Genomic DNA, 11,797 nt, shown 5'->3' on the forward strand with positions numbered 1-11,797 from the left:
TCAGTCCTTAGATTTAACCAGAAGGTCATCCTTTCCATAGTTTGGATACTGGTCACGATATCAATCCAGTCCGACTCTGTTGGAGGTGTGGCTTGCATCCATCTTTGAGTTCCAGTCTTCTTGCTGGTTGCTAATAATATTTAGAGAAGATAATATTTGTCTTGCCCCAGCATTTGAGGTGCAATATTTCCCAGGTAAATTGTGGAAAAAGATCTGTTAATTTCATGGTCAAAATTTTTTTGTATTCCATGCATAATCTATGCCAGTACGGCTGAATAATTGAGCAGCTCCAGAATATATGAAAATGGTCTGCTTGCTGCTCACCACAGTTCCTCCAGCACAGCCCCTTCGTCTTCTCCCCTGTCTGCAAATGGATGGACGGTGAGGATGGCTCCCATAGGTGGTCTTTCCTCACTAGGATTTTCAGTGCCCTGCCATGTTTGTACTTACAGTCAGTGTGTGGTTGTGTGTGTGTGTGTGTGTGGGGGGGGGGGGGGGGGGTGCGTGCATGCATGTCTGTGGTCATGTGGGTTGGGAAGGCCGGGTTCTGAACATTTATTGTATTGCTTTATATCGTATTAAATGTTGCCTGTTTTTCTTTTATTTCTGTGAAGCACTTTGTGTTGCAATTTTTGTTTGAAAAGTGCTATATAAATATAAATATAAGGAAAGTAAATATTTTAACTTAGGAGTTATGAAATATCTAACCAGAGTCCACCAACAAAAACCTCTCTAGAGACCAGAACTCCTGGAAGTTGACCGCACGGAGCAAATATTCCATCACTCTTCTTCTGTGACGACCATTCCAGATTCTTTCTCCCATTTGAATCAAACCTTATCTGTTGACCGTTTCTCATTAGAGCCAATACTGGAGTACAGTTTAGTTTCTTACTGTCCTTATTTTTGTACATGTCAATAAATATGTCAATCAGGCTGGCCTCACTTTCCATGAGTAGTTTTATCTGAAAATAAGACCTGGTTTGAAGATTTCTAAAACAAAAATCATTTTTTTCCGAACACATATATGACTGAAATTTTTGAAAATGATCAAATTCTCCGTTTGATGTAACTGAACAGTATGAGGTGATTCCCCTTCTATACCAATGATTAGACCTCCTGGGCCGTGCAGGCTTGAAATCAGGGTCAAAGGCGATCCATCTCAGTAATTTGGACTGACTTTTGAGCAATAGTGACGACCGTTCCTTAAACCAATACAAAGGCCATTGATTCAGGCCTCTGAAATGCTGCTCGTACAGTTTTTTACTGCCCAATATTGATTGTAACGGCATATCTCCCAGCCGTTTCATCCAGCAGCGTGGACTGTTAGCGCAGAGGTGTGCCTGAACATTTTATTAATTCTGACACTTTTATTTTCTGGTGATGAGAGGAGGAGAAGTTCTGACTGCTGCCAAACATACAAAAGACACTAACAACTGAAGACCATCATGACTACAATGTCAGACACATCCTGGCTCAAGAAGACACAGAAAAACTAGTCCCTGCTTTTGTCACTTCCAGGCTGGATTACTGCACCTCCCTCCTACCAGGCTGGACTAATAAGTCCCTAAAGACTCTCCAGCTGGTCCAGAACGCTGCTGCCCGCTTGTTGACTAGAACTGGTAGCAGAGACTTTGAAAGATTCTTCTTCTACCATCAAAGTCCTCAACAATCAGGCTCCTTCATCCCTGACAGAGCTCTTAGTCTCCTATTATCCAGCTACAACCCTTCACTCCCAGGATGCAGGGTTCCTGCTGGTTCCTACAGTTGTAACAGAGGAATGGGAGCCAGAGCCTTCAGCTATCAAGTCCAGTCAAGTCAGTTGTATTTCTATAGCGCCAAATCACAACAAAAGGTCTCTCAAGAGACTTTGCAGGTAGAGCAGGTCTGGTACCTCCCTCCTTCAATGAATTTAAACCCAGCAGTTCTCCATCAGCAGCACATCCTGCAACAGCGGCGACGAAAACCTTCCTTTTAACAGGCAGGAAGGTGGAGCAGATCCAGGCTCAATGGGGACGGAGAGAGAGCAGGAGAGGACAGAGACAAAGACAGAGAATGGAGGAAGACAGACAGACAGAAGGATTGACGAATCAATCACAGGCTCCAAACTGATCATGGATTGACTCCTCACCAGTGGCGGTTCTACAGTGACCTGCTCCTTGGGTGCGACACCCTCCAGGTGCCCGACCCCAACCAAAAATTAAACCCAATAAAATTTTAATTTTGCTGAATTTATTTATCATGTCAAATGAAAATATGTGTGATGAATACATAAAGAGATGTTATATATTTAAATAAATATGCAAAACTAGCTGGCTAGCTGATGGCAGCTCATCCTGAAGGGTTGATACCAGGTGAGGCCTGTGTAGCTGCTGAGGTGGACGACTGCTCCTCCTCCTGAAGCACAGGAGTGGAGGCGGTTCCAGCAGAGTCCTGTCCAGCGGTGTAAAACAGGCTCAGTGATTGTTCATGTCTGCGCTGTCATGGCTGAGTGGCGCTGTGGTCACGGGGTTGCAGTGTGTCATCATTGCTGCGGCCGCACGTTCACGTGACAACCACAAGACTGTTGTCAGAGTGGCATTCTGCCGTCTCTCACCATCCGTGTTCATCTGTGAAAGAGAACCACACACACACACACCTACATACACCTACACACACATACCTACATACACCCATACACCTACACACACACACACACCTATACACACACACACCCACATCATACATATGCCTGTGTGTGCGCTCCTATCTGCTGTTATAAAGAGTGGACAAAGGAACTGCTGCCTCAGCCTTGCCTCCTCCTCCCTGCATCCTTCCTCCTACTGAACATTCAGGTCTTGAGGCGATGTCCTGGCCGACACTCCAGGCTGTGTGGCGACAACATCTGAACCTTTCTCCTACCCTGTTCCTGTTCACGTTCTGATGATCTCGAACAATGCTCACCCACATTAACTGTCCTTTGAGCCTGATCGACACTTAACTCAATCGAGAACAGGATGGATGTCCGTGAGTAAGAAGCTTATGGGTCACGCCCCCAACGCCAGATTGATTTCCCCAACCTTGGAGCTCACTGGCACCATGGACTCCCCAGGAGGGAGCAGCCAAGAAGACCACCCTCATCCCTCTGTGTTCTTCTCCATTACACCTGCTGCTGCACAGGGATGCTGCCCTCCAAGGAACAGATGCTAGCTACGTACCAGACCACCTGCTGCAGCGTCCAGAAGAACAGCGAGCTCATCAGCTACATCCAGACAGTGGAGGAGAGAGGTCACGTGATCATCCTAACGCCCGTCATGCCCCACACCACTCCATCTAATAACCTGCAGACTTCAGAACAGAGTTCAAAGTGTGAGTGGCACCTGCTTCAAGAATCACGGCAGCGAATGTCAGCGATTTGGAAGAACTAAGTGCAGTTCGCTCAGAAGTGGAACAGTGAGTTAACACGGACTCCACCAGCCATGAAACCTGTGTGCTGTAGTGCACTCGCCCCCTTTTCCTTCATCCCACTCCTCAGGATGAGTAAATCCCTTCGTCGGTGGAATACGCCTGTTACCGGTCAGCTGTTTGAATCAATTTCCTTGTGTGACTCCACACCTTCCTGAGATAGTTGATGTGTTCAGACTGTTTGCTACCAACTGTTGATCTAAACAGGACTTCACAATAACACTTAAAATAAAAATCAAAACATGGAGCTGGATAGTTTTGCTGCCACTGACCATTAACAGGTGTACTTCGGCGAACTTCTTCTTCTATGTGGTTTAATGGCATGTTCGTTGCATGACCGCCACCTACGAAAAATGGATTTAAACAGCTGACCGTTAGCAGGCGTATTCCGCCGACGAACTTTGATCGGCAATCGTCTTGTCGAGCCTGTCCCCCGTGACGTATTTCTGGTAGGAAAAAATATTGAGAACGAAAACACATCCCGAAGCGAACGAGCGTGTAAATTATAAGGGAGAGCGAGCAGCGCCACCGTCTCACAACTGCTCTCTGTCACAATTTACATGCTGAGACAAAACTTTAATTGCCACAAGATTATTTTTGACCTCTCAATGTTATGTTTTTATGCCCTCAATTCCTGATCCTGTGCTCGTTTAGTTTGTATTTGCGCTCTCATGATTTTGACAGCTACCTGACGCCATAGATGTTTTAACATTCCAGCATCCAACTGCTTCCGTCAATTTGAGTGTTCATGTGATTGAAGGTTCTGTGTCACTGTTAAATGAAGTACAAGGGTAGGAACCTAAATGAAGTACAAGGGTAGGAACCTAAATGAAGTACAAGGGTAGGAACCTAAATGAAGTACAAGGGTAGGAACCTAAATGAAGTACAAGGGTAGGAACCTAAATGAAGTACAAGGGTATGAACCTAAATGAAGTACAAGGGTAGGAACCTAAATGAAGTACAAGGGTAGGAACCTAAATGAAGTACAAGGGTAGGAACCTAAATGAAGTACAAGGGTAGGAACCTAAATGAAGTACAAGGGTAGGAACCTAAATGAAGTACAAGGGTATGAACCTAAATGAAGTACAAGGTTAGGAACCTAAATGAAGTACAAGGTTAGGAACCTAAATGAAGTACAAGGGTAGGAACCTACCTAAGCTTTTGGATGCTTTTTTCCTTTTTGTTTTTATTTTCACTATTATTTATTCATTTATTTTTAATTATGGCAGTTTTGGTCCTCCACAGTTTCGGCTATAACAGAAAATAAGTGAATATATCCTTTGTTGGGCTTCATGGTTTATCCTGTGCCACTGATTACTCATCCAGGACAGAGTAACAGACAGGAACCCACCATAACCAGTGTTGATCAAACAAACTTCTCTACAGTGCCCCTTACAAAAATGTATACATGATAAAATACCCAAGATACATTTATTATACTTCCTCTCACCAACACAAAAACATTTGTGACAGTTTACGAAACCCTGTAGCATATTATCAGTGCTTGAGAAAGGCCTTCTTTGGCCAGAAAAATGAACAGGGTATGGAGGAAGACTTGAACTTCCAATCTCTCTTTGTCCAGAACCTCCATCCTGCAACGAGTCGTCATCTCGGTGTCTCAGCTTGTCCCCGCACTCTTACGTGCCGAGCACTTTGTGACCTGGCTTTACTGGGATTTGCCAAACATAAGCAGACTGTCGCCAAAGAATCGGAGCCCACCATCTTGAGCATTGATGCCAACACACCACGAATGGTGTTGGAAGAAGCAAATAGACATAAACCACGGGCTCCGCCCATGTTGTCATACTCACCCCACCTGCCCTCAGGTGGCCAGAGCCGTGAACCATCATGGCCACCATGGCGTGATAGAAATCAGAACCAACATTGACCTGATTGAGGACACCATTTTTCTGACTCACGACAGTTGAGGTCCCAGTCTAACAAATGGGAAAACCATCCCGCTCATGACAGGAATCGTGACAGACAAGTGCCATTCCAGCATGACCAACAACCTTGCACCCTTTATATACACTACATTAAAAACATCAATGATTCCAGGAAAGAGTATGCATGCAGTGGGCTTGACCTATTTTCGTCTCAACAGGGCCGTTTCTTAAAATCATGTATTCTCAAACTTTCTGAAGAAATTGTGAATTTTGGAAAAAAATATTGACCTCTAGTGTAGAATGTGACAACATACAGGAAACAAATGTAAAATTAATATTTTGAACGGAGTTTGGAAGCACCATCACAGTACAAACTTAATTGTTACAGTAAAACGACTATTTTATGAAACAATGTTGGCCTCCAAACGTTGTTTTAGAAATACATTTTAATTTGAGTTTCAGCAATGAAGCAAACACTGGTAGAGCACTTTGCATACCCAAAATAGAGGTATCATTGTGTATCTAAATGGTTCGTGCTTGTGTGTGTGTGTGTGTGTATTTTTGAGTATGATACACACAACCATTCTTCTTTAAACAGAAAGAGTATACATGCAAAACTTTAGAATATTTAACATTTCTTTTTCCTGAGAATCTTCGCGATCCAGGGGAGGAATTTGGAGACGTCCGTGTAGATACTGGGCAGATTTGGGTAGTCGCAGTTTTTCCCCAGGTTGAAGGACACAACACCAACAGCCTTCTCATTACAGACTAAAGGACCACCAGAATCACCCTGTGAAGAGGAAGAGACATAATTAGATTATTTTTTTCTTTGGTATTTTATAGAGTTTAGCCTCCAGTTGCTACAATCTGAACCAATGGAAAACCAACCTGACAGAAGCCTTTCTTTGTGGCGTATCCACCTGCACAGATAACATTGTCTGGGAGATGGAAAGGTTTTGGATAATTTGCCCACTTCTGCTTACAGACTTTGATGTCAAGGATGGGCACATCCACCACTTGCAGCTTGTCTGCCATTTGTCCACCAGTTCTTGTCGAACCCCATCCAGCTACACTGCACTTTGCTTTCGGTTTTATTTTTGTTTTGCTCGATGGAAGCTGAATTTTTTTAATCTTCTTGCCCAGTTGAACTTTCTTAGTCAGCTGGAGAAAATGAGGAAGATGGTGAGATTTTGCAGTAAGATGGGGTGCTGGAAAAGTGATGCCAAAGGTCTGCAGTATGTTTGACAGTAAAATGAGCCGGACAGCAAATATTTCACTGTAAACATGCGCGACTTCACCTGAGATGAAACATGTACTTACTTGGAGGAGCATGATGTCACTTCCATACCTAAAATTCTCATAAGCAGGGTTTTTGCATGGCTTTACACTGTATCTCATTGAGACATCAACGTCCTTGATGTTGTGGGTGCCGAGAACAACACTGGTAGGCTTCCTGTTAAGTGATCATTGAGACGTCATCACAACAGCGTCTTTTGATCAGTCTCTACGTGACTGAAAGTCCGAAGAGGACAGGAGACTCACCCGTCATTACAGTGTGCAGCGGTGACTATGAAGTTCTCACTGATGAGAAATCCTCCGCATAGATGACCTTTACTGTTCTGCACAGAAGCCATGTACAGCATTGCATGCTCACTGGAGTTTTTTCCATTTATGATTTTGCTCCCAAGGGCTGAAATAAGAAAGAACGTAAACTAAAATCCATCTAAAGGCTTGAAAATACTCATTCCATTTGTTAGTCTTACCACTTTGCCCGAGACCTTTCAGAGCAGTGAAGTAGACTTCTGTCCTTCCTCTTTGTCTTGTTTTGCTGGTCTTTTTTGCCCTGAAGGGAAAAAAATAAGATCAAATTGTGCAAATCTGTCTGTTTTGCTGTAAAATTCAACCTTTGCATGCCATCACATATCAGCTCATATCAGCGAGTACCCCGTGATAGCCAGTGGAGCTGTTACCGAGCAGTTGATCCCATTTAAAACCAGAAGAGGGTAGTGTTTCTCTATAAATTCAAACGAACTGAGCTATTTGTGATGAGGGCAGTTGTCATTCCTTGGTACAATAAAATCAGATATTTCAGAACAAAACAACACATCTCCTACTAATACGACAGCAAAATGATTACTTTTGACATGCTGTGTTTTTTTTACAAAGTGGGGCCAGTACGAGTGGAAAAAGTTATTTCTCTCTGTTGTTTTGGTTAATTCAAAATTTTAACGGACTTCCAAGATTCATATGATTAATTATTTTTTAATATGTGATCAATAGATTAATATGTGTTTTCTTCCTTCTCCAGTTGTGTTTGACTCCACGAATGACCATATGTCACATGATCATGTTGAGTTCGGAGAGATCAATTGTCCTTTGGGCCAGCCAGGTCGACCTGCCATTCAAACTCTCTTAGACAGTTACGTCTCTATAAAATGAACATAATGTACAGACTATTTTCCTTTTTTTATGCAGGATTTGGGTGGACAGGTAGAACATCCATTTCATTCACTCTTGCAGCATAATGGCAGAATTTCACACTCACACGCACAAAACGCTGATTGATAAACTCCACTGGTTAAAACCCTGTGACAACTGTCCCGTGGTTTATTTCAAAGCTCCTTACATGAGTAAGACTGTAGATTATGACGCTGTTCATGAAAAATTAAAGATTATTAACCTGTTAATTATTGTAGCGAATAAACATCAGCACTGATGAAATGTCACCATGTGTGCATTGACAAAACACAGTCTGTCTGGTTTCACTGGCATGAAGAATTACTTCTACTTTTTCACATGAACACACACACACACACACACACACACACACAGAGCTGCTGGAGGGGCAGGATGGATAGGCTTTGGCATTGCTCAAACTTTGTATGAAGTAGCGCTGACTTTGGTCTTTTCCAGTCACTAACAGCCAAAGACAACCTCATGATGTTGACTGGGATGCTGGCCAACACGTGTCTGGCCAGCCTCAGCCAGCCAGACTACATACAAGGAGATGGTCAGTGCACCTTTATGATGGATAATCTCCCTCTTATAGCCTCACATCGTTTTAATGTTTATTTTAAAAGTAAGAGGACTAGTGTGACCTTTGGGTTCTTTCATGTGAATCAAGTGGCTTGCAAGTAGGCTAATCTGGTCAGTAAATGTTATGATGCTTCTTTGTTGAAGCCTATTAGTATTATGGCTTGACGGGAATGGATGGTTCGTGGTTGGTATTGCTGAACAAATACGGTGCTAATCAGTGCGTCAGAAAGCAGTGGGTTGCTGGAGCCAGAGTACGTCATGTCAGGGGTTCCAAAACTGGGGTCAGGACCACGTTGGAGGGTTTCAAGATGGTTTCCAGATATAGAAATAGATTTTGAAAATTATTAAAAAGACAACAGTTGTTTCTCAATATAATATGATTAAAATATTAGAAATATCAGAAAAATGATTACCATGAAAAATATCTACATTTAGCTTTGTTTTGAATTCAGTCTGATAGTACATGTGTGCACGTGTGTGTGTGTGTGTGTGTGTGTGTGTGTGTGTGTGTGTGTGTGTGTGTGTGTGTGTGTCGTCCTCAGGGGATTATTTGGGGGCACCAAAATACTGGCACCTTCAAATTGGGGGTTCAGAGCCGAAAGGTTTGGGAAAATTGTTGTCAGGCACAATTCACCTCAAGATCCCTGAACAGATCATGACATCAGAGCCTCAGCTGTCTCCCAGCGTTAACAGGCTACATACAACAATATACACAAAGGTTAATTAATATTAGGGGTATTAGTAATGTACCTTGTAGAACTACTGGACAAGATAAGACTGCTGTCTTTCTACTCTTGATGCTAAACTAAGTTAAGTGGCTGTTAGCTCTAGCTAAAAAGGATAATTTATTTCCATCCATCCATCCATCTCTATGCTGCTTATCCTGTTATGGTCATGGGGATTGGATTCTATCCCAGCTGTCATTAGGCGAGAGCCGGGGTCCCCCTAGACTGGTCGGCAGTCCATCACAGGGTTCCCATTTAGAGATGGACAACCATTCACAGTCATGTTTGCACCTCCCTAGCTAACGTAACTGTTTCTGGTGTGTGGGAGGAACCTGGAGAGCCTGGAGAGAGCCCACACAAGCGCAGGAAGAACATAAAGTCACTGGTATTTCTTTGTCGGCTCGACACGTAAACCACCATAAACATTCAGCTTTAGTCTCCTCGCATCATTAAAATTACACAATATTTGTATGTCTTTGTATGTATTATTGTAATGCTCTTATTGGCCATTTAGCCTTGTTGACTTACTCCTCCCCCATCCATGCTGATTCACACGATCATCTGTCCATCCATCCATCTCTTCACCTTGCCCCCTGGTGTCTGGCATGGCTGCAGGCATCCAGAGAATGCCTGTCATGGGGGGGTTTGGCTGGTCTGCACCACATACCTGCAACGTGGCATGGCAGGGCTTAGGGGGAAATGTGGTGCATGTGCCACTCAACAGCTCTGTCAAATGTCCGGTAAGTGCCTTCAGATATGAACACTAATCCACTCAGTGATGAGAAGGCCTCAGTATGACGGCTATGCAGCGGGCTGCCAAGGCTCTCCACGCACCGTCTCCAGACAGAGCACAATGAGAACAAACTGCTTCAAAGAGAATCACGGCAAACTTTCGTGAAATTGTAGGTATTTGACTGTGATGAATCAATTTGTTCATGTTTGTTCCTCTCCTTTATGAAAGGTTTAGTTTCAAAAGGTAACGCAGGACAGCGAACTCTGTGCTCTTTACACATATGAAACAAACAACCTAACAGAGCTGTTTGGAAATGTTGGAAGGGAGATCAAGAGGAACTGTTTTTGCTTTGCGTCCACCCTTTGTGCCAAGCTACACTTTACATGAGACTTCTGTCTTGCATTCATTTTGTTGCTGTTTCGCTAGCATATTTTACAATATTGTCACAATAGTCACTCATTTCTCCTTGAAACTCCACTTAAATTCCACACAGGTTGGTATATCATTACACACTCTTCACTAAGCTCATATCCCTGCTTATTTTGGCATCTGTGCAAACAGATGTTGAGGTGTAGATATTCTTTATCGGGATTGGGCCACTTTTTATTTTTCCAGAGGGCCAAGTAGATAAATACTGATTCAGTTATACCCTTCATCCATCCATCCATCCTTTTTCTATACTGTTTATCCGTTAAGGGTTGCTGGGGGGCTGGAGCCTATCTCAGCTGACATTGGGTGACACGTGCACGTCTCCAGTCCGCCACAGGGCCATCAGGAGCAATTAGGGGCTCAGTATCTAGGGACACTTCAACATGGTCACTGGGGGAACTGAGGATCAAACCAGCGATCCTTTGGCTGTTAGATGGCCACGCTATCTCCAGGCCATGCCCTCGATTTAGTTATACATTACATAAATTAAACAAAGGGCCAGACATCACAATTTTTTTGTTCTGCAAGATTTTCTCTGTTTCACGAGCATGCAGCTAATTTTTTTTTGGGATGTTCAAATTGCTTTGAAAAATATTTTGTGTGGTAATTTAGTTGGAAGATAATATCAGAGCCCTATTCTTCTTTGTCTTCTTGTTAAAAATTTGACATTTATATTCAACCCTTCCATTTTTTGGTTGTTCATCTAAACTCTACTAATGTAAACTGGTAATGTTGCCTAGAATCCAACTGGAGGCCCTTGGTGGCAGTAAATGTGGACGGCGCCCTCTGTTGGAATCAAGTTTAATCGCAGTACAGATTGTTTAATCATTTGCATGGGGATTAATTTAACACTTCCTGCTATTGAATCTTTTGGGATGTTTTGTTTCCTTTGAGGATGTTCCAGGCTGCATAGAGATGTTCTGCAGGATGGTTCCAGCCTTATTTTGCCCGTGTGTTCTGTAGGCATCACTATCTTCCTTTAACTGCACCTCATACTGGTATTACTGGAAGCTTTGTGATCCCAACTTAAATTGCAGTTTGAACTAACCTAAATTGTAAGGATGGACACACTTGTATTCACCAACAAAGAAGAGACTTTAAAATTGACAATATAAATGTTACTGTAACATGAAAACGTTGAAAGATTTATCTCTGGGATGCAATTTTCAAACAGTGAGCAGCTTCTGTATTCTCATAATTTTGGCAACACACAGGCATACACACGCACACACACACACACACACACACACACACACACACACACACACACACACACACACACACACTTGCCCATCGTCCACTCTTTGGTCCATCTATTCAGCATTATAACTCGGGCTGTTTTTGTAACAAAACAAGGCCTAATCCTAAATTCAGGGAGTTGTGAATGTGCCTCAACAAATGGCAGACAAATGAGAAGGATTAGCGAGGGCCTGTGAAAGAGTGAAAGGTTTGCCATTGATCTACGGTGGTCCTTTTCTCTTTCAGGGCCACTCGGTTTGAAAACCCCACTGAGTAAGAGCATACAGGGCCACTCCAGAGCCCCCTAG

General features: G+C 43.1%; 1 protein-coding gene across 1 annotated transcript; it reads right to left on the reverse strand.

The window, feature by feature from the left end:
• Positions 1 to 5,955: 5,955 nt before the first annotated feature.
• Positions 5,956 to 9,753, reverse strand: LOC147249964 (mast cell protease 1A-like). The gene is made up of 6 exons (XM_086225155.1): positions 9,674 to 9,753; positions 7,091 to 7,170; positions 6,870 to 7,017; positions 6,648 to 6,780; positions 6,216 to 6,488; positions 5,956 to 6,117 (listed from the first exon to the last, which is right to left on the reverse strand). The coding sequence occupies exons 1-6, from the start codon at positions 9,751 to 9,753 to the stop codon at positions 5,956 to 5,958; spliced, it is 876 nt and encodes a 291-aa protein (XP_086081281.1).
• Between the last annotated feature and the right edge of the window lie 2,044 nt (positions 9,754 to 11,797).

This window comes from Aulostomus chinensis, chromosome 14 (genome assembly GCF_037954235.1).
Source record: "Aulostomus chinensis isolate RoL2024-O1b breed Wild chromosome 14, RoL_Achi_v1.0, whole genome shotgun sequence".
NCBI lineage: Eukaryota > Metazoa > Chordata > Actinopteri > Syngnathiformes > Aulostomidae > Aulostomus > Aulostomus chinensis.